Below are 23,085 nucleotides of genomic sequence, written 5' to 3'. Positions count from 1 at the left end.
CGGACCCACCGAGGCCTGGCGGCTACCGGCAACGGCGACGCCCCGAGGGCAACAGAGCCGCCCGCTGGGCACTCGGCCGGGGAGTCCCCACGAAGGGCACAGCACCCCAGAAGGATCTGTCCTGGGGCCAAAAGGGCAGGGCGGCCTATGAAGAGAACCGAGCTCTCGCTGCTGTTGGCAAAGGGTCTCCCATTGGGGCCCGAGGGTTCACATCCGCACGTTCACTTGAAACCCGCTTCGGTTGGCAAAGCCTTTCTTGATTCACAAAGCGGCTTCATCCCACAAGGGTCAGAGCCGCTGGCTGTGCGCTAGGCATTATTCCGGGAGTCGGAACAGTGCCGTTGGCACAAACTCCTACCCCCGTGACACTTACACGCTAGTGGGGAGGGACGGAGGAGGATGGCGCGGAGGCCGCCACACATCAGACAGAACTAGTGCCACTGAGGACGCTGAGTGAGTTAGGATGGGCCACGATGGGCACAGGGAGCGGTGGCAGTTTTTACTAAACAAGTGGTAAGGAAAGACGGCACTAAGCAAAGAAGTGCCTGAACAGAGTGAGGGCGCCTGAGTGTCTGTCCTGTACGGGGAACGAGTGCAAAGGCCCTGAGGCCAGGGGCAGAAGCCAAAGCAGCCAGTGGAGCCCAGTGAGCAAGAGGGAGGGATCCAGGTACTGTCACTAAGGGCTTCGCCTCTGACTCTGATGGAGGAGGACTGGCTTAGGACCCATGGTTTCCTTCGGCTACTGAGTTAAAAACAGACTGGAGGTGACCAAGGACAGGAGCAGGGGGACCTTGGAGAGGCACCTGCAGAGCCAGGCAAACCCAAGACTAGGGCTCAGGATGGGAGGCGGCAGAACGTGGTGAGGAGTGGTCAGTCCGGCCGTGGCAGGAGCAGTGCTGGCAGGAGGCACAAGGCGGCAGGTGACCTGGGGCCCAGGCGGGGTTCGGCGGGTGTCTTGGGCTCACGGAGTCTGGGTCGAGGGGGGAGTGGAGGCACAGGGGAGTCCTGTGGACACAGACGCAGTGTGTGAACTGTTGTCTGCGTCTGGACTGGGACCCCCAGATACACCTGCTCGAGTGTGTGTGGGGGGGTGGGAGCCACAAGGGGCCACTGCCCGGCTTGGAACAGGAACCTGTGTGGGGCACTTGCGCTGGAGGGAACCAGCCTTGCTCCGCAGCAGAGGGCCCAGTACTGCCCAGAACGGAGGAAACGGATCCCACATAGCTCGGAGGTGTGGGAACACTCTGCAGCCCTGCCCTGAAGCGCTTATCAAGACTCTCCGAAGTGACGTCATTGTTTCCTGACAGCTACCCAAGAAGGACTGTCTGGGACACTTGAAAAAATGCAGACTGGTAAGCGCCCCCCGGACCATCCTTTTCAAGCTGGGGACCCTGATCTGGGGTGAGCCTGCATTTCCCTGACAGTGAAGGATGGACCTGCTCGGCGCTCTGCGGTTCCCGACTTCCCAGTTACAGGGCTCGTCTGGCGCGCTGCTCTGCTGCTGGGAGGGAAAGTACAGAGGTGCTGGGCTGAACAGTGGGCCCCCAGCAGAGGTCCGTGTCCTCACCCCTAGAGCCTGGGAAGGCAGCCTTACGTGGGAAAGAGGACTTTGCAGGTGGGATCACGCATCTTGAGATGGGGTCACTCTGGGTTCCTCGTCGGGCACCCGTCAAGTGCAGGCAGAGGATTGACATGGGCAGGAGACACAGCCAGGGCATGGACGTGCCAGCAGCCACCAGGAGGGGAAGAGGCAGAGAACAGGATCCTCCCTAGCGAGAGCCGGGTTGGGACGCCTCCGGGCCTCCCGCACAGAGGACAGAGGCTGCTGTTCCCGCCACCCGTCCGGGGTCATGTGACGGCAGCCACAGGAAGCTAACCAAACACGAGATGAATGTTCGTGACGAACACGGGGCAATGCATGCGGTGGGACCCTCCGGCTGGCTCTCTGCTCTTGGGTCTCGTCTGTCCAGCAGCCACTTACCGCCCCATCCCAACTGCTCCAGAGAGCGCCGTGTCCAAGCAGAAGCTTCTGGAAAGCTCAGCAGGCCGCAGGCTCACCCAGAATCAGAATGTGTGCTCTTGCCCGCAGCTCTAGCGGTCGGCCCACCGGAGCCCCAAGAGGTGCTCAGACCCCATGTCCCCACTTGACCGCACACATGATCTCACCTCCAAGGCAAGCTCAAGGTCACCAGAAGGCTGCCCTCTGCTTTGACTCTGGAGGGAGGGAGAACACACGTGGCCCTGAGCCTCTGCAGGTGCGTCTGCTCCCCCGCACGGACCCCAGAGCCCAGCGAGGAGGCCAGCGGTGGGGGCTCCCCAGGAAGGTGAACGGACCTCCGGCTCACTGAGTGCTGACCGCGGAGGAGCCACACCCTGACTCACGCAGCGGGCTGTGAGTCATCCCAAACACAAGCGAGGGATGCTCCTTTCTGAGAGGTGCTCAGAGGCAAACGGGGAGCCGTCCCCCCACAGGAGCGGAGGGGAGGGAAGACAGATGGGTGACTGTCCTCCGCCCGCCTCTGTGGAGGACACCGCAACGGCGCCTGACAGGGCAGCGTGCTGCTTCCCAAGGCCTGGGTTGGACGCTGTCGTCCGTGTCTGCAGTTGGTAGACGTGGCATCAAACCACGTGAGACCAGGCTAAAGTGAGGTTCTACTGCACGTCCCTGCGCAACGCGGCTGGGAAGCCCAAGTACCTAACCATCCCCATTTCACACACCAGCGGAGGCACCAAGTACTCAGGCTCTACGAACTCCCCTCAGAATCTTCTGGAAGCAGGGAGCTTTGCATGGCCCACAGCCCTGGAGCCCACAGGAGTCTCCCACCTGCAGCCCACGTGGTCCTCTCAGCTCTCCAAAGCCTCCCGCAGGACGCGCTGAGGCTGCCGACTGCGGTGGCCGGCACAGCACCAGGAGACGCCTCTGGACGACGGAGAGAGAGCTCGCCAGCACACACCTTCGCCTGGGGACGGAGGTGTCGGGGAGGCCGCGGCCTGCGCGGTACCACGTGGCTGTCAGTTCAGACGGGTCAGTACTCGCTCGGAATGCCTCCTGGGCCAGAACAGACGAAGTTCAAAGCGCAGCCTGTTTTCAGTTTCTGAGTGTCTGTCTCGGCTGCAAGAGATCAGCGGGGGAGTGGCTTTGGTCGGCTTCTTCAGGTTCTTCCCGTTCTATCTGCATCTCCGTGTGCCTTTGGCTGTTTCTCTCCTTAGAGTATGAGGCGGCTTCAGTACGGGATTCTGTCAAGCTCCCACTCCCGTTGGGGAAGCTTCCAGAGCCCTTCCTGTGCTCCAAATCCCGTGAGCATCTGCGGGTCTGCGAGGCCCTGGCTCGATTCCCCGTCGCTGCCGACCGTGTGCCTGCGTCCGCGCGCGTGGCTGCCGCGGGCTCCGTGGAGCTCGGCCGGGCCGTGCAGAGGTGCTCCCGCGAGTCACCGGTGGGACCGTCACCGACACCGAGGACGGCCAGCCAGGATCCACCTGCAGGCGGGTGTGAGAAGCACCAGGACTAACCCCCCTTTACCTCAGCCCTCCGGCTTGCGCACGAAACGGCAGCAGCAGAGTAGGGCGCTACGCAGCGAGGCAGACAAAGCACAGGAGGAGCGTCTTCCTGCACGTGCGGCTCTTCTTATTACCAGTGTCTCGCTAGCCGCACGGAGAGCCGTGGGAAGGCGGCGCCCCTCCCGGCCAGGGGCTCTGGCCGGCTGCAGCCCCGGGAAGGGCAACCCAGCAAGGGCCAGGAGGGCGCTCCCAGGTCTGCCGGGGCAGCGTGTCTGTGCGGGGGCGGCGGGCTTCCTGTCCGGCCTGGCGGGGTCTCAGCATGGCCGCAGGCTGTCCTTCCACCTCGTTACCTGACGTCACATACGCGCCCGGGAGAAACAATCATTCCAGTAGCGAACCGCAATGATTTCGGGTGACTCCAACACAGTCTTGGGGAAAAAAACATTTAATGCAAATATTTAACCACTGAAACATACAAATAAATAAATAGGCTCAGGAGAGCTGAGAAAACCCAAGTAAGTGTAACTGCAGCCTCCCTTCAGTCCCAGATAGTCCGCTTCCAAAATACTGATAACAAAATGCAGAGAAGGTACAGAACGTCCAACGTAAACCAACCTAAAATAAAGATAAAACCAAGGACAAACCCTAATTATTTTATTTCTGTATATCAAGACTACAAATAGCATTTAAACACTTAATTTATTATTCAAATTATGAAATTATACATTTTGTTTTGATATGGTCATTGTCTTAAAAGTGTCATTCAGTTTCCCCGCATTTAAAAGCATATTGCTAATTCTGGTCAATTCCATAGGACAGCCCACAGCCCCAGTGACAGGAAACGCTAGGTGAGGCAGAGGGAGGTCAGAGCGAGAGCCCTCAGGCCCCCTGCGTCAGCGAGGGTCAGTCTGGCTCTCCCAGCGGGTGCTCAGACGCACTCCCTGCTCTCAGAGACTGAAATCACCCAGCAACAAGGTAGGTCCTGATAAAGTGCCTTTTGAAGAGTCACCACCTCCCCTCCCCCCAGACACGCGACTGGGGCTGTCCAGTCTTCCTCGGGAGCAGCACCGTCGAGAAGCAGAGGGTGCAGAAGCCTGGCTGCCCAGGGACCGGGGAGAGGGGCGGGCGCGGCCCCGGGGTGCAGAGGACGGGCGGCCTCGAGGTCCCGCCACAGCAGGCCGTGCCCAGTGCAAAGCCACAGCCCGCCACTTTGGTTCAAGTGACTCAGATCGATGCCAGTGTCTGCTCTCCCCAAGCCACCGCCGATCACGGGCCACACGCGCTGCGGGACAGGCAAGCCCGCAACCGGGCCGTGGAGCTGGACACGGGAGGACGACGTCCGCCCACACACCCCCCCACACAGGAACAGCCGGACCGGCACGATGCGGTCAGCGTAAACCGAAACAGGCATGCTAGTCCCGTTCAGGGGAATGGCTTAAAAAGCACAAATGAAATATTATCATTGCTGTGTATTTTCCAAACCTAACCACTTTGGGAAAAGGCAGCAGGAGAAAATGCCTTTAGTTTGAACAATCAGGACTGTAAACAATTCCGCCACACGAGAAGCAGGAGCCCCGAGAGGATGCGCCTCCAGCTCTCAGACCGGGCGTCTCTGCACACAAGCACCCGCGCTGCGGCCCCCCCCGGCCCCCCAGCTCAGGAAGGGCTCAAGTCCACTAGCAAAGCCAAAGCTTCTTCTTTGGTTAATTTCACTGAGTTGCCACTAGTCTTAAAACCGTGCTCCTCTCGGCACAGTCACTACAGTAGCCACATGGCACGTAACGTTTGTGAGTCTATGTTGTCGGAAAAGCAGTGTCCGTCTGAGTGAGTGACCATGACTTCACGGACCATCTGGAAAACGAGGAGGGGGGAAGGGAGGGACGGGGGGGTGCAGGAGAGCTGCAGGAGTCCGGCCCCAGCGCCCTCGCGGCCAGGGGTGCTGCCCGCAGTGCGGGCCCTGGTCACTCCTCAGGGGTGGTGCCGGCACTCGCTCAGCTCAGCTCGAAGCCAGCGGCGCACTCGATGGCGTAGAGCAGCTTTCGGCGCAGGAGCGCCTCGTCGTGGAACTCGGGCAGCTTGAGCAGGTTCATGCAGGTGCTGGCCGTGGGTAGCCGCGCCAGGTCGGAGCCTCCGTTGTGGATGCAGAACGCGGGGTACAGCTCCTGAAAAGACAGCAGGCGCGCAGGACAAGGCCTTAATGGGCGGCCCCTGGATGGACTTCTAAAAGCACATAAAACCCGCCTGCTCCCAACAGGAAAACGCCGTGGTCCCATTTTCCCAAAGACATTTGTTTCTGATGGGTTTAGGCTGAGCTCTGCGGGACGGCAGATACTGGGCACCACGCTTTGTGCACGAGAAAGGGCGAGAAGGACATCCACTCACGGGAAACAGAACCTCTCCACTGAGCAGGGCCTCCACGGTTGTTTTAGTCTTTTAAAAATTTGTTTGAAATTCAAGAAGGCATGAGTGTGAAGACTTGAGTGCAGGCGGCTGCTGGCCTGTGTCAGAACAGACAGAAGCCCCCGGGGGAAGGAGCAGGAGAGGGACAGTGGCAGAGCACGTCTTCTCCAAACTCAGAGCCACATGGATGTCCCAACAGAAAAAAAACCAAAAACCAAACCAAAAAAACAAATTCATTCAAATGGGGAGGAAAACAGTGATCTTAAAATATTGAAAGCAAAATGAAACAAAGGAAACTAACACATTGGTGGCTTAATCACACAGCGAGGCACTGTTCTGAGTGGTTTTTTTTTTTTTCTTTTTTTTTTTTTTTAACAGATTTTATTTATGGGCACCTGGGGGGCTCCGTCAGTTAAGTGTCTGCCTTCAGTGCAGGTCATGATCCCAGGGTCATGAGATCAAGCCCTGCATCGGGCTCCCTGCTCAGTGGGAAGACTGCTTCTCCCTCTCCCACTCCCCTGCTTGTGTTCCTCTCTCACTGTGTCTCTGTCAAATAAATAAATAACATCTACTAAAAAAATAAAAAAATAAAAAACTCCGTTATGTAGAACTGAGAAGAGAAATCAGAGGCTGAAAAGTCCATATTGTTTACAACCTCACGTCTGCTGGGACGGCTACGATCAGAAAACCAGAAAGTAGGGGCACCTGCGGGGCTCAGTCATTCAGCGTTTGCCTTCAGCTCAGGTCATGATCCCAGAGTCCTGGCTCGAGCCCCACGTAGGGCTCCCTGCTCAGTGGAGAGTCTGCTTCTCCCTCTCCCTCTGTGCTCCCTCTATCAAATAAATAAAAACATCTTTAAAAAAAGATTTTATTGGGGTGCCTGGGTGGCTCAGTGGGTTAAGCCTCTGCCTTTGGCTCAGGTCATGATCTCAGGGTCCTGGGATCGAGCCCCACATCGGGCTCTCTGCTCGGCGGGGAGCCTGCTTCCCCCGCACTTTCTCCCTACTTGTGATCTCTTTCTGTCAAATAAATCAATAAAATCTTTAAAAAAAAATAAAGTCATAAAAAAAGATTTTATTGATTTATTTGAGAGAGAGGGCTCGAGCGTGAGCAGGGAGTCCACCAAGCACCCCCTGCCCGCCCCCGCGGTGTTGTTCTGAAGCCACGCGGTGTTCCGTAGAACTGGTGCCCATCTACGCAGAACGCCCCAGAGTGTGGGACCCGAGAACTCACTAGGAGATGAAGCAAAGGAGCAAATGAAAACCACAACTACCACTAGTAAAACAAAATCCAAATGGAAAATAAAAAATAAAAACCTTGGAAGTCTAAACTTGAATTGGAAATGTCAGTCTGAACTTGTGATGTCATTTTCTCTTGGGGGAAAAACCCACCCGTTTGCAAGCACTGTCCGTGGCGTCCAAGCCCGGAAACGACGACCGCGCGCGACGACGAACAGCCAGACGCCCCGGTTTCGGCTTCTGCGGACCCAAATCTCACGGGAAGGACCCGGGGCTCCCCACGGAGCCAGGAGACCCACCTGACGAGCGTGGCCACGTGCCAGCCCACAAAGCCGCCCCGCAGTCCCCGACCGCGGGCCCCAATCGCAGTCCCCGCCCGCAGGTGCTCGCTCCGAGGGAAGGGGACGCCTGCAGTGGCCGAGGCACCCGGCGCGCTGAAGCCACGGGTCCGCGGTGGCGGCACAGAAGCCGAGCGGACGGCTGCCCCAGGCGCTGGCTCACCCCGGGTCCTGGGAACCGGCAAGTGAACAAGGATCACGGCTTATTCGATCATCTCTGCACGGAGCCCTCGGCGTGACCCACGAACTGGTGAGAAAAAATAAACTTTTCCTCACAGGCGATGCCAGCTGGGACCTGAGGAGACGTTGCAGGCGGCAAACGGCTGCTTTACCGGCGCAGGACGGAAGGGATCTGGGGGCAGCGGCGAGGGGCGTCCGCAGCCCGCGGGCCCACCCCACTCCCGCCCCGGCCCAGCCCCCGGCCGGCGCGACGCTGGAACGCAGACAATGTCACCCACGTGACACTACTGCCAGGAGAGAAATTCAGGTCTGGAGGCTGTGGACCCTCTAGCGACCAAGTTCACAGGACGGACAGAGGAGCGACCCAGCCCCTCCATGAACTCAGGGACCAGGGACAAGAGAAGGGGGCGCAGACAGGTGGCTCGCTTGTCCCGGGGGCGCTGGCGGACAAACTCTCCGCAGCCTGGCCGCCGGCCCCCGAGCGCCGCGCTGGGGTCTTCCGCACAGGCCCACGAGATCTGAGCACCGAGAGAAACGGCTCCTCCTGCCCCACTCTAAGTCGGAGGACATCAGCACACTCCAGACACTGTCGTGGACCTCGGTTACTGTCCACGCGCTCCTCTGTCTCCACGCTCTTCCCTCCTGCTTTTCTGTGGCTGTGCGGCGTCCTACCGGATGTGGCGCGGCCCCTCTGGCCCACGGATGGTCCCGTTATTTCTTAATTTTACAAATTAAAAGGGGTGAGGAGACGGGCTACGTCCCCTCACCCTCGTGCAGGCGCGAGTGCCCGCGGGTAACTCGACCAGGCAGGCCGTGCGCGGAGCTCTGCGGCGGCCACAGTAACCGCACCCTCCCCTCTGCACACAAGCCGCACCCGGCCTCGGCGCGGTCTGCGTGTTCGCCTGCAACAGGAGCCCAATGATGGGGCGACGGCCTTCGTCCCGAAACCCTGACTCTGCCAACGCTCGGGCAAGCGTTCTTTTAGGTCCGGTGCTAAGAGATTTCAGACACGCTGCCAGAGCCTGCACCCCTCACTGCACCAGGAAACGGGGCCCAGGAAAGCAAAACGGCCCCCCATAGGCGCCTGGCTGGTACCTGGAATAGATGGTTTCTCCTCGGGGTCAGTGCCCTGTACACTGTCACAGGCTTCCTCCTCAGAGCTGTGACAAGACACATGTGCTTCCAACACCAGAGCGAAAGCTCACTCGGACGGTGGCGGGCACCTTCTCGCGCAATCCCCCTCCTTCCTGACTCCCCGCGAGGCCAGCCCGGACGGACAGCCCTGACCTCCCTCCCAGGACGGCGTCCTAAGCAGACAATCCAAGACACGGATCATGACTCACACACAAGGAGGTTCCTAGCCTGTAAGGAAGAGTTGTAATCAACTAATAAGAAACAGGAAGTCAATTGTGGTAAATTTGCAGGATGGGACATTACAAAATTTATTAAAAATATTTCAAGTACCTGCTTCCTCCCCCCTCTCTCTGCCTGCCTCTCTGCCTACTTGTGATCTCTCTCTCTCTGTCAAATAAATAAAATCCTAAAAAAAAATTTCAAAGATGTTTAAATATGAAGAAAAATGATCCTGATGTAATGCTGAGTGGAAAAAAAGCCTATCGAACTGAGCCACATTTTGCTTAAATTATAGTCGAGAATTATGATCGAAGAGCATAGAAGATAATTCCCTATGAGCCACCATCATGGAAATGAGAGGACAAAACGGGAGCGATGCCCCTGCTCAGGTGGGGCCCTGGGAGGCACCTGTACCCGTCGCCCAGCCGGCCTGGACGGCTTCCCGGCGGGTCTGCCTCGCTCGCAGGCTGAATTTAGCACGGACCTCACAACGCGGACACGGCCGGGACGGAGCGGCCCACGCAACACTGACCGCAGACTTACACGCTGCGCATCAGCCCGGGTACGTTTCTCACTGCTAAACGGAAAGCTTCATTTAAACAGTATACGTGGCATATAATATGTGTTAAAACCACTGTCTTTTAAAAATTATAGTTCATATGCCATTTTAAGTGTCTCATAAAAGTGTCAGAACAGGAACCAAAAGAGAAACAGAAAGCACTTTAATTACATTTATTATTTCACATTCTGACTACATGGAGCGCAGTTAATTTTCTCAAATGCTTGAATAATCTAAGATGAAAACATCACAGTTTTGAAATACAAAAGGACCTTTGAAGGCAGAGCCAGCGGGCACAGGGAAGGTGAGTGACCGGCTACATGGTGGGAGCCTGAGACACGTTTTGAATTAAATGCCCCATTTCAGCGTTTCTTTCATAATGCTAATTGAATTTCCTCCTTGGAGTCTTAAAAGTAAAAAAAATGAAGTTCTTCAGTGAAATCTGAGTCAAGGGCACCGCGTCGTGCATAATTAAACAGAGCACAACGGGAATCTGCATTAATTCAGAGTGAGAAAAATCATCAATTTGTTACGTGGCCCAATGACGACTTAACAATTTTCTACAACGCTTTAATGATTTTTCTGTCTGTAACAATCACATTCACTGAACATATTAAACTTTAATCAGCTTTAGCAGACGCTATTCTTCTCCAATAATGCAGCACTGAGTTTTGTAACTTTAAATTATGCAGGTTTGCCTTTGCTCCTTACGGCACTTGGACTGAAGGACACTCTTGCTGGGCCTGCCTAGCCGACTGGAAAGCACAAATACTAAGGTGATTTCTTCCACTCTGGAGTCTAACTTAGGACAAATGCAAAGATATCTGAAAACTCTAAACTAAATTTTACAATATATTTTAGATCCTTGGGAAAAAATCTAAACTAGGAAAACGGTCTCATAGCTCCGCAAAGAATTTTTCATGGTCCGATGACAGCTCAGTCATGACTGTGTGGGGTCACTAAGAGGGGACCAGAGCGTTCTCACTATGGGTCCATGTGGGACTTTTCTTTTTTTTTAAAGTTTTATTTCTTTGTCAGAGAGAGAGAGAGAGAGAGAGAGCAAAGCAGGGGAAGGCAGGCAGAGGGAGAGGGAGGAGCGGGTTTCTTGCAGAGCAGGGAGCCCGATGCGGGACTCGATCCCAGGACCCTGCGACCATGACCTGAGTCGAAGGCAGACACTTAATGACTGAGCCCTCCAGCTGCCTCTCTATGTGGGATTTTAAAACCTAATGTAAAGCCCCTCACTTTTCCTTTCCTTTAAACTTGCAACACTCTCTCAGGCCTTTTAACACATTCTCCTCCAGTTCCCAAATCTCTGGAAACTTCCCCTTCCAGCAACACCCCTAATTCTTACTAGCCCTCGACGAAATTAGTCAGGAGCCGGCAGAAATCTCTGGGTCCTCCTCTTGGTTTTGATGGGGGTGGGTCTTCCAAATCTCCTTTCACGGAACTAGGTCCTTACTTTCCTTACGTCTAGGTTTGGTGTCATTTTGAAGATTCTAGAAGCCTGGTCTCTCATAATAAAAGGTTGCTGATAAAACGATCTGATCGTTACTACAATCTTAGCCTGTATCATATGACTGTTTATGTGACCAGATGATAAAACTTGGCCCGCAGAAGGCCCTTTCCTTGGTCCCATCGGTTGGCGCACCGCCCTCGTTCTTCCCGCTCTCCAGGCCCCAACAGGGCAACCACCCCAGACTTCATGACACGCCCATGAGGAACCAAACGGCAAAGCTGTGTTTATTCCAGGCTGCTGCCTGGTTTTCCTCAGAGTCGCAGAGGCCCGTTTTCCTGTGCGGTCACGTGGGCCAGTGCTCGACACCGTGCAGCTGGCCCAGCCAGGGCTGGTTCCACAGTGAGCCTGAAACGTCGCTCACTTTCTCAGTCCCTGCTGAGGGTGCTGCTGGTATGCAGCAGGGTTTTTTAACCCAGTCTGGAAGTTCTCCCCTTAACGGATGAGTTTATTCTACGTCCCTTGTAATGGTTCAGCTCTCTCATTAACATCCCGTGTCTACTGCAGGATTCTTAGTGTTTTCTGTGTCTGACTGATGAAGTGGCTTCCGTCTGCCTTGCTGGGCACGTTTACTTCCTACCTTGGTACTTTGCAAGACAGAGAGTGATTTTTAGTTCTGGTTTCGCTGAAAATGACTCACAGCTTCCAAACTACAGCAGTCGCACAAGTCCTGCCTGCACGCACGCCCCTCCCGCTTCTCCCCTCCAGGGCTTCGGCTCGGGCGGTCCCACTGGGTGCCACACGGAGCTACTGACAGTCAACTTCTTTTTTTTTAAGACTTCTAAAAAAATTTTTTTTTAAAGGTTTTATTCATTCATTTGACAGAGAGCACAAGTAGGCAGAGAGGCAGGCAGAGAGAGAGGAGGAAGCAGATTCCCTGTGGAGCAGAAAGCCCGATGCGGGGCTCGATCCCAGGACCCTGAGACCATGACCTGAGCCAAAGGCAGAATCTTTAACCCACTGAGCCACCCAGGGGCCCCTAAAATTTTTTTTAAGTAATCTTTATACCCAATGTGGGGCTCGAACTCACAACCCTGAGATCAATGTTCTACATGTTCTACTGACTGAGCCAGCTGGGTGCTTCTACTGAGGTCAAAAAAAATTTTTTTTAAGATTTTATTTATTTATTTGACAGATCACAAGTAGGCAGAGAGGCAGGCAGAGAGAGAGAGGGAAGCAGGCTCCCCGTCAAGCAGAGAGTGTGATGCAGGGCTCAATCCCAGGACCCTGAGATCATGACCTGAGCCGAAGGCAGAGACTTAACCCACTGAGCCACCCAGGCGCCCCTCAAAGGAAAAATTTAAAGAATAACTCCTACCATATAACTCATTGATTGAAGGTTCCCGGAAAGTACATGCCTCTCTGTTAAACCAGCACTACAGAACTCCATGCTTATCTGAACTGACACTCTTCCCTATCATATATACACACACCGCTGTATATTTTAAACTATTAACATTGCTTTGTTTTAATTGACAATGAATAAGGGAACCACTAACTGTCCCCTAAGTTTAATTGCTAAAGATATTAAGTTGAACTAATGAGGTAATCATCAATTATCGGAACTGATAAGTAACACAAAATCAGTAACAGGGAACAACCAGGGAAAAATACACCCCTGATGCCTTGAACAAGGACGGTCTGAACTCCACGAGTCCGCGTGCATGCAGATGTTTCGATAAGCGCACATCTGTACCACAAAGGTGCCTTCCCGCTACGAGGGCCGCTCCCTGTTGTCCGGCCGCCTTCCTCTGGGGATGCCGCGTGCGAGGCACGGGCTCACCGGCTGCCCCGTCAAGAGCTGTTCGCAGTTAAGTTCTGGAAGCGTCAAGAGGTACCTGTGGATCTTCTCTGCGCGGTGGGGGTGCAGAGGCCCCCAGCTCCTCTGCTCCCTCTTTCCTCTCCTCAAACACCCTACCTCCCTGTTTTTAGCTTGTGCTCTCCTCAGCGAGGAGGAACACGGAGGAGATGGTCTTTTACGTCCCGCTCTTTACGTCCTTTACGGGTCCCCAGCCCGGTCTCAGGCCATCGTGCCCACAGCCGCCCTCAGCTAACCCGGGACCCGCGCCAGGAATATGCGTGGTGACCTGCACGTCAGGATCCGGCGGACACTTAGCGCCACCAGGGACAGAAAGACCTGGCGCCACGCACCGCGCACCGCACACCACGAGGCGGTGCACACGTCAGGTTACCCGCGTGGCCCTTCCTGCTCCAAGCGGCGCGGGGGCCGCCTACCTTGAAGCCCAGGAGAGGCGGGCGGGAGCAGCTCGTGACAAACTTGAGCAGCTTACGCTTCTCCTCGTCCGTGAAGCCTTCCACGACCCTCCAGAAAACTCTGATGACCGGGTGGTCGGCCGAGTAGCCTCCTGTGAGGATGAGAACAGACGCGTCAGCGCGAACACGGATGCTGGCATGGGGCTGCCCCGGAAACGCAGAGCAGCTACCTGCGGGCGGCGCGGCATCACCCCACCTGCCGGGGCTGGAGGCGGCACCCTGTTCCCCAGACAGCTTGCTTCTGAGCAGGCTCCGCGCCCCACACGGGGCTCGAACGCGCCCTGCCCCCATGTGACCGGGCCAGTGGGTGGCCTGGCCGCTCTGCTCCTCCTGCTCTGGGGAGATGACGCATGAGCAGGGGAGGGACAGCGCAGCTCTGAGGACCCAAACCTAAGGCCGGGGCAATGGTGAGCCCGGGCACAGCGACGCTGCAGAGGTGTCCGAGCGTTAACAACCATACTCTGAGGGGCAGACCCTGAACAACCAGGGACTTACACGAGAGCCACGGATCCAAAAACTTGTTTCTAACACACCCGGTTACTCTGCCCGCGTGATCTAAGCGTCTCGCCACACTTCACAGCCCCCCACCAGGCCAGCAGCTAGCCCCGCGCGTACGACACCTGCTCTCGGCGTCACGGCCACTCACTACTCTTCATCTGGTTAAGTGCTTCCTAAAACTGAAATAATTGCTATATATTGTTCCCCCATTGTTAATACGCTACAGAAATAACATCGATAAAGTATCTTAAGTGCATTAATTGGCACCAAAATGAATATGATAATATTTTAAAGCCTATTTACTGGAATAGCGGAGATCACTAGAGATCTGAGCTTCCAGTGCGGACGGGTGGTGCAAACAGCCCAAGACAGCTTCTTGGCAAAGGAAAGGCTGGACTGATTCCCTTTCTGTAAAATGATGACTGGAGAGTGGGGACAGAGTGACCTTAGGTATTCTCTGCCTTTACATAAACATTCGAGTTCAAACTTACAGCAGTAAAAACTAATGACAGAAAGGGGAGATTTGTGCACACATTTATGTACAGATAAATGCATGCATATTTGTATATTTATGTCAGTGTCCGCAGACTCAGACGTTGGCAACCATGGCCGCGACCCCCCTTGGAACACCCCCACTTTCTCAAACGAATCCCACGTTCCCCGCAGACCACCGAGGCCTGCGGGCTCCGCACGTGCACTCTCAGGGAGGCTGATGCACGTGGGAGAACAGGGCCACGATGGGACGCCTTCCCCGGCACCAGCTCCAGACCCCGCCAGAGTGACCTTGCGGGAAAGCTGGGAAAATGGGGGCCTTGCGGGAAAACAGGACTGAGAAGTCTGCATGGGGTTCTTTCTTCAAGTCATACATTTCACCATTTAAACTTTCTTTTTTAAAAGATTTTATTTGAGAGAGAGTGAGAGTCGAAGAGTGGGAGGTATTTCATATAAGTTGAGTCATACCACATACGTCCTGTTTTGTGCCTGGCTTCACTTGGCATGACGTTTCGAGACGTATCAGAACTTCGTTCCTGTCGAAGACTCAGTGACACCTACTGCTGCACACAGACCACACCTGCTCCTCCATTCATCTGCAGGACGCCCTTTGGAAGGCCCCTCTGAATAATGCTGTGTGAACACCCACGCACAAGTAAGTATTCAGTCCCTGCTTCCAACGCCCTTGGGTGCACACGCGAGAGCAGAATTGCTGGGCCCAATGGTAAGTCTGTTTAGCTTCCTGGGGAGCCACCGGACCATTTTCCATAGTGGCTACTTTACAGGCCAGCAGCCAGCAAGGGTTTCAATTTCTCCACATCCTTGACCACCCTTGTTACTCTCTACATGGTGCCTGTGTGAGTCGTCTTCATGGATGGGTGACCTGTTTCACTGCTGTCTCATCTGCATCTCCCTAACGACTGGTCACATTTGGGTATCTTCTTTGGAGAAACGTCTATTCACGTCCTTCTCCCGTTTATGACTTGGCTTGTCTTCTTGTTGAGTTGTAAGAGTTCTTTATATATTCTGAACACATATATATGATTTCCAAATATTCTCCCCTTTTACAGGTTGGCCTTTTTACTTTCTTGATAATGTCTTTTGATGTACAAAGTTTTTAATTTTGATGAAGTCCCATTTCTTTTTTCTTTTTTTGCTTATGCTTTTGCATCATATCTAGGAATCCAAAGTCAAATCCAAGATCATAAAGACTTACCCCTTTTCTCCTAAGAGCTTTATGCTTTTAGGTCCTACATTAAGGTTGCTGACCCATTTGGAGTTCACTTTTGTATATGGTGTGAGGTAGGAGTACAGCCACTTTCTAACTCATGGTCAACTTTTGCAAAGAGCCGCCACCATTTTACGTGCAGTCAAGAGGGTTCCACTTTCTCCATGTACTCACTAACACCTGGTACTCGTCTACCTTTCTGATTACAGTCTTTCCAGTGGGTACATAGTGTTCTCTCATCACAATCTGACTTTGTGTCGAACAGCTGTTGCTGTGCTAATTTGCTTACTGGCCATTTATACGTATGTTCTTAGGTGAAACTTTTTTTTGGCCATGTTTTAAATTCAACTGCTTGTCCTACTAAGTTGTAAACGTTCTTTATATATATTATATATATCTCCTGAACATGGTTTCTTCCAATCTGTGACTTGCCTTTTCATTTTTTTTTTAAGATTTTTTATTTATTTATTTGACAGAGAGAGAGATCACAAGTAGACAGAGAGGCAGAGAGAGAGAGAGAGGGAAGCAGGCTTCTTGCTGAGCAGAGAGGCCGACGTGGGACTCGATCCCAGGACCCTGAGATCATGACCTGAGCCAAAGGCAGCGGCTTAACCCACTGAGCCACCCAGGCGCCTTTTTATTTTCTTAACAGTATCTTTTGAAGCACAAAAACTTAAATCTTGAGGAAGTCCAACTTTCTTTCGGTTTCTTTTTTCTGGCTCATGCTTTTGGTGTACAACCAAAAACTCTGTCCAATCCAAAGGCCATGCAGATTTTCTCCTTTATGTTCTTTTAGAGGCTTTATAGTTTTGGCTGTTACCTACGGGGCTCCCATCCCGTTGAGCTCATTTCTGCACGTGGTGTGAGGTAACGGAAGCTCTCGGTTTTCCATGTGAATGTTGTCCCAGGACTGCCGAACCATCAAGTGAATGGTCAACGGACCATAAACATGCGGATTTGCTTCTGAACCCCTGATTACATCGCATCGATCAGTGTGCCAGTCCTGGTGCCAATTCCACAATGTCCTGACCACTGTGGCCAAAGGAAGTTTCAAATCCAGTGTAACTCCTGTAACTTGCTCTTCTGCAAAACTGTCTCGGCTATTTTGGGTCCTTTCCGTTTCAAAATGAACTTAAAAATCAGCCTGTGTGTTTCCACTGACAGGCCTGCTGGGATTTTGGTAGGGCTGCATGGAATCTGTCGATGAACATCGGGCGATACGGAGTGTCCAACCCGTGACGCCGGGCTGTCCCCTCTTCCTCTCCGTGGTGGCGTGTGCCGCAGCGAACGGGTCCCGCGCGTACGCTCGCTTTGCTGTGTCTGCACTGTATTCTTTTTGCCGTTACCCTGAATGAAACTGCTTAATTCTGTTCTCGGATTGTGTGTGAGACCAACGTTGGTTTGTGGTACTGATTTGTGCTGAAATGGTTTTTTTAGTTCTCATTTCGTTTTTCTGTCAAGCTATCTATGAAGAAAACCGGTTTTACTTCCTTTTTGGGGGCGGAGGGGGATAGGGAGAGGAGGGGGAGACAGGATCTTAAGTGGGCTCTACACCCGGCGTGGAGCCCACCGTGGGGCTTGCACTTACGACCCTGAGGTCATGACCTGAGCCGGAACCAGGAGTCGGAGATACCTGGCCAACTGAGCCTCCCGGGCGCCCACGGTTTCACTTCCTTCACTTTTCTTTTCCAACCTGGACGTTCTTCTCTTTCCTTTCCTGCCTCCTGCCTTACTGCGCTAGCTAGAAACCATGGTCACATGCCTCTGGCGTAGGCAGGCAGCATTTAACCTTCCCCAGGGTGCCGGCAGCTCTGAAGTGCTGTGCGTGTCCACTCTCAGGGCGAGAAAGTTCCCTCCTGTTCTAGTTTCCTTAGGGTTTTCATCCCAAATGGATAGGAGACGCTTCGATGCGCCAGAGCTGCGCTCGCTTTTTCCTTTCTCTTCTGCCTCGACTGAGATGACTGTGCGGGTCCTGTTCTCTGCACTGTCAGTACTGCACGTTACGTGAAGACGTTTTCAGATGTGAGATTAACTGTGCATTCATTGGGTGGGTGCTACTTAGCTGCTGGATTCAGGCTGCTAATATTCTGAGGACTTTTGATCTTTGTTCCTGAGGGATATTAATTTATTAGTTTCTTGTGTTATTTTTGTATCAGGCTAATAGTGACCTTTGAGGAGAGAAATCCTCTCCTCATTCAGCTGTAGCTGGAACTCCTACACAGGGTATGTTTTTAAGGCTTAAATACTGTTCTGGGAGAAATACTCATTTCATAATATTTATTTATTTATTTATTTATTTATTTATTTAAAGATTTTATTTATTTATTTGACAGACAGATCACGAGTAGACAGAGAGGCAAGCAGAGAGAGAGAGAGAGAGAGGGAAGCAGGCCCCCCGCTGAGCAGAGAGCCCGATGTGAGGCTCGATCCCAGGACCCTGAGATCATGACCCGAGCCGAAGGCAGCAGCTTAACCCACTGAGCCACCCAAGCGCCCCCATTTCATAATATTTAGAAAACAGAGAACAATGAAGAAAAGTCACTTGTAATTTTGTCAATTATAAATGACTATTTTATGAAAATGAAGTGACTTTAAATTTTTTCCTGATTTTTAATTTTTTTAAACTATTTTATTTATTTATTTGACAGATCACAAGCAGGGAGAGAGAGGGGGAAGCAGGCTCCCCGCTGAGCAGAGAGCCCGATGTGGGGCTCAATCTCAGGACTCTGAGATCATGACCTGAGCCGAAGGCAGAGTCTTAACCCACTGAGCCACCCAGGCGCCCCCTAATTTTTAGTTTTTTAAAGTAGGCTCCACGCCCAATGTGGGGCTCAACTCATGACCCTGAGAGATCAAGAGTTGCAAGCTCCAATGAGGGAGACAGCCTGGTGCCCCAACACTGGAATGACTCCGTAGTTCTCCTGGTCTTAAAAAACGAATTACGCAGCATGTACCAGATAATAAGGAAAGGGAGCAGACACTGCGTAGCAGCGAAGGGCCTCACGCCTGCGACCACGCACCACTCCTGCTTGGTCCTACCAGACCCCAGCCGTGGAGACATGGTTTCATACGCACTCATTGTATCGTCACGTTTACTTAAGAATATGTCTACATTTTCTAAGATATATAAAACATTTTTAATGTTATATTTCGTTTTTTAAAAAGTAATCTCTATTCCCAAGGTGGGGCTTGAACCCATCCCCGAGATCAGGAGTCACATGTTCTTCCAATGGAGCTAGCCAGGAGTCCTGCTACATAAAATGCTTCAGAGGTGGGGCGCCTGGGTGGCTCATCGGGTTAAAGCCTCTGCCTTCCGCTCAGATCATGATCCCAGGGTCCTGGGATCGAGCCCCGCATCGGGCTCTCTGCTCAGCGGGGAGCCTGCTTCCTCCTCTCTCTCTCTCTGCCTCTCTGCCTACTTGTGATCTCTGTCTGTCAAGTGGATGAATAAAATCTTTAAAAAAAAATGAGTCCTCGGGGCACCTGGGTGGCTCAGTGGGTTAAAGCCTCTGCCTTCAGCTCAGGTCATGATCTCAGGGTCCTGGGATCGAGCCCCGCATCGGGTGCTCTGCTCAGCAGGGAGCCTGCTTCCTCTTCTCTCTCTGCCTGCCTCTCTGCCTGCTTGTGATCTCTGTCTGTCAAATAAATAAATAAAATCTTAAAAAAAAAAAAGATAAAATGCTTCATGGGTGCCTGGTGGCTCAGTCAGTTCAGTGCCCAACTCCTGGTCTCGGCCTGGTCATGATCATGGAGTCCTAGGATCGGGCCCTGCGTCAAGCCCCACTTTGGGCTTTGTGCTCAGCATAGAGTCTGCTTGGCCCCTCTGTCTGCTCCTTCCACACTTGTGCTCTCACGCTCTTGTGCAGATAAATAAATAAATAAATAAATAAATAAAATCTTTGGGAGAAAATAATAAAAAAATAAAAAAACTTTAAAATGTCTGTGCACAATAAAATTAAGAATCAATGGCTCACGGGGGTGGGGGGTTGGGAAGGCCTGGTGGTGGGTGCCAAGGAGGGCACGTATTGCATGGAGCACTGGCTGTGGGCATAAACAATGAATCTTGGAACTTACATTAAAGTTAAATTAAAAAAAAAGAACGGCTCACAACTACAGATCTTCATATGTATTTAAGATCTAGAGTTTCCTACAGATGAGAAAAAAGAATGAAGGGGTGGAGTTACCCTCAACCAAGCTCCAGAATGTACGCCATCTCCTCAGTGCTAATCCTACTTGCCACACTCTCTCTGCGAGTCCTACCCATCCTAATCTCACCCCCTGAAGTCTTCACTTTCTTAATAAGCAATTTAACTTCTGGGCTTCTCTCATTAAAAAAAAAAGAAAAAAAATAAGAGTATACATAGAAATAAACATAAAACTATTATAGTGGAAGGTTAAATAAATCATATATACCTATTTAATCTCAAAAATTAGTTGTAAGAAGAGTAACAGCTTAGAGATATATATATGTGTGTGTGTGTATATATGTACACATATGTTATATTTTTATTTATTTATTTTTAAGGAGACAGAAGTTTATTGAACACACCTCAAGGGCGGACAGGACAGCAGAGGAGAGGCTGTCTGCTGGAAAGAGCTTATTTTTATTTTTGATGCTACACAGACAATGTATACTATAAATTATGTATCACCACAAACTAGGATAGACTGAAATTCCACTAAAATTACGGTGATTGTTTTAAGGATTTTTTTTTTCTCTCTTCATGTTCCTAAGTGTATATGCGGTTAATTTAAAAAACTTACAAATGCCCAAAAGATACGCCAGGTCCAGATCTGAACAATGTCTCTCTCTGATGACTAATGTCATTAAGCATCTTTCTATGTGTTAACTGGCCATTTGTGCACCTTCTTTCTGGTGTTTCATTTTCTTGAAGGGCAGAAACTTTTAAGTTTAACTTAATAAAAAGGAGGTCCAATTTTTTTTGTTTATTCTTTTTAATTGTTAGTGTTTTATGTTTTGTTCTGGCTTTTGGGTGGGGCGTTGGCAAGCACTATTTTAAAAGCGGAAGACTAGAAGCGATCCAATGCATTCGTGGAGACTTAAGAAAACACGGTGGGAAGAGAAAACCACAAGAGGCAGAATCATGTGTAAAAATGAGGACAGTAAGAAGAGCTTCTGTAGTTGTGTGTAAAGATATACAAAACCAAAGAGCAGCTACTTGCTGGGGGGCAGGCGGAGGAAGAACGGGCCAGCTGGGGATTTCCGGGGCCCTCGTGCTGGGCTCCAGACCGTGTGACTGAATCACCGAACAGAAAGCAAACGGAAAGTCCATTTGGAAAGACCATCTGTAACGTTTTCAGGAATAAGCAAGCAGCAGTGGCAACTTACCTGAATAGTTTGTAAACGATTTGAGGTCGTCCAGACTTATGGGGACTTGTGCACCAGAAATCAATACCTGAAAAACAAGTTCGATTCGTAAAACGGGAGGCAGCCTGCCAGGCGGCTCCTCCGAGTCTCATGGCAGCGGGGGTCCCGGGGGGTGCGGCCGGCCCACCTGGATCTCCTGCTGGTCGAACATCCGCAGCCACTCCAGGTTCACCACGTTGGCCAGGCCCTGTCTGAAGGCCAGGCAGTGCTGGCGGATCTGCCTGTTCAGCCTGTAGTCAGCCACGAGGTGGATGTACGCAATCCTGTTGGCACTCGTCACAGGGATGTCTTTGCCACCAAATTTCAGTTCGACCACCTGGAAAGAGTAAAACAAGGGTCTGGAAATTCTAGGTAGGACTAGAGCAAAACAAAAGCCAAAACACTCACATCAGAGAAACCCGCTAGCGCGGCTTTGGACACAAGCAGCTGAGGAAAAGGCCGTGCGGCTGGTGACCGGCCAGCCTGGGTCGGCGCAAGGACACCCCGCGGATGGGACCCTCCACAGCCGGACGTCTTATTCTGCCTTTAGGAGCGTCAGCCACCAATGCAACAGGGTGGTGACGGCAACTCCGTCGTAAAAATTAGCAATCTGGGGCGCCTGGGTGGCTCAGTCAGTTGGGTGTCCGACTCCTGATTTCGGCTCAGGTCATGATCTCAGGGTCGTGAGATCGAGCCCACGTCAGGCTCTGTGCTCAGCGGGGGGTCTGCCTGAGACTCTCCCTCTCCCCCTGCCCCCCCCACAGGCGCACGTTCTCCTTCTCTAAAATAAATAATTGAAAGTTAAAATAGGGTACCTGACTGACCCCATCGTCAAGCATCTGCCTTCAGCTCAGGTCATGGTCCCAGGTCCTGGGATCGAGCCCTGTCAGGCTCTCTGCTCTGCAGGGAGCCTGCTTCCCCCCTCCCACCCCCCCTGCTTGTGTTCCCTCTCTCGCTGTGTCTGTCAAATAAATAAGTAAAATCTTAAAAAAAAAAAAGTTAAAATATATTGTGAATCACAAAGGGCAAAGATATGAACCGAAAAATGAACTCATGTCAAAAGGGATTCATTCTGGAGAAAATACAGCCTAAGGAATGAAGGTTGTAGTGGAATCATAACTCATATTTGTACAAACATAACATTCTTGCCTTTGTGCCTCTGTCATATTGTTATCACTATGAAGTACTTCATTCTTTCATTCTTTTTTTAAAAAAGATTCTTATTTATTTACAGAGAGAGAGACAGATACAGGCAGGCGGAGGGAGAAGCAGACTTCCCACCAAGCAAGGAGCCTGATACGGGGCTCGATCCCAGAACCCCAGGATCATGACCTGAGCCAAAGGCAGACACTTAACGACTGAGCCACCCTGGGGCCCCTCATTATTTTTATTATTTTTAAAGATTTTATGTTTAACTTATCTCTACACCAACGTGGGACTTGAACCGACAACCCAAGGTGAAGTGTCGCAGGCTCCACTGACTGAGGGGCCAGGGGCCCCTCATGTACTGCAGACAGGACTCAGAGGACAGCAGTCCATTAGAGATGACGGGCCGTCATTCAGATGGCCCACTCCCAGGGACAGCCTTCCATCATCACCGGACCATGCTCACACAGTGTGTTGGGGGCACAGAGCTGGGTAGCAGGGCTGGCAGCACCGGGGTGTCAGCAGGAAGCCCGCGGCAGGAGCTAGGGCCAGACGCTGGCTGTCCCCGCCCACTGTGACGGGGACAGCTGCAACCCCCACCTGTCCCGGGAATGGCTTTCGTCATTAATAAAACGGTGGTATTTCTGCTTGGTCTACCCTAGGTCTGTGGTCTGTAAGCTCACGTGAACCAAAGGTGACGGACAACACACCACAAGCCATCGCAGATGCGTCAGCCTAACGCACAAGAATGCACCATTTTCACGTTTGCTGACTTCTCGGATGCACCTGGATGAGGCCGCCTATGCTAAGAACAGAGACAGCAAGTGAAGAAGATGTTCCCGATGGCCGGTGGGTGGCAAAGCTCGGGGTGAACACAGAGCACTGCCCAGACTGCGGGTCACGGAAGCCGCGGGCACGTCCTTCTCGCGGTTCAGCATGAACGAGGACAGCACCTCTGGCTCCGGGCAACGGCCTGCCCCGGGCAACGGCATCTTGG

General features: G+C 52.3%; 1 protein-coding gene across 5 annotated transcripts in view; it reads right to left on the bottom strand.

The window, feature by feature from the left end:
• Window positions 1–3,927: 3,927 nt before the first annotated feature.
• UBE3C (ubiquitin protein ligase E3C) overlaps window positions 3,928–23,085 on the bottom strand; it is a 112,340-nt gene continuing 93,182 nt past the window's right edge. For 4 of the 5 annotated variants that reach the window (XM_047696109.1, XM_047696106.1, XM_047696110.1 and 1 more), the window contains 4 exons: window positions 21,091–21,279; window positions 20,925–20,991; window positions 13,318–13,448; window positions 3,928–5,660 (listed from right to left, as the gene is read on the bottom strand). In XM_047696109.1, the coding sequence (XP_047552065.1) occupies window positions 5,490–5,660; window positions 13,318–13,448; window positions 20,925–20,991; window positions 21,091–21,279 (558 nt within the window). In that variant the 3' untranslated portion in view covers window positions 3,928–5,489. Of the gene's footprint in view, window positions 5,661–12,455; window positions 12,901–13,317; window positions 13,449–20,924; window positions 20,992–21,090; window positions 21,280–23,085 lie in introns of those variants that run through there. The other variant, XM_047696108.1, reaches the window with a different exon arrangement.

The sequence above is a fragment of the Lutra lutra genome, chromosome 11, assembly GCF_902655055.1.
Source record: "Lutra lutra chromosome 11, mLutLut1.2, whole genome shotgun sequence".
In the NCBI taxonomy this organism is placed as follows: Eukaryota; Metazoa; Chordata; class Mammalia; order Carnivora; family Mustelidae; genus Lutra; species Lutra lutra.
The sequence above is the reverse complement of the archived record's forward strand: the minus strand, read 5'-3'. Positions and strand labels throughout refer to the sequence as shown.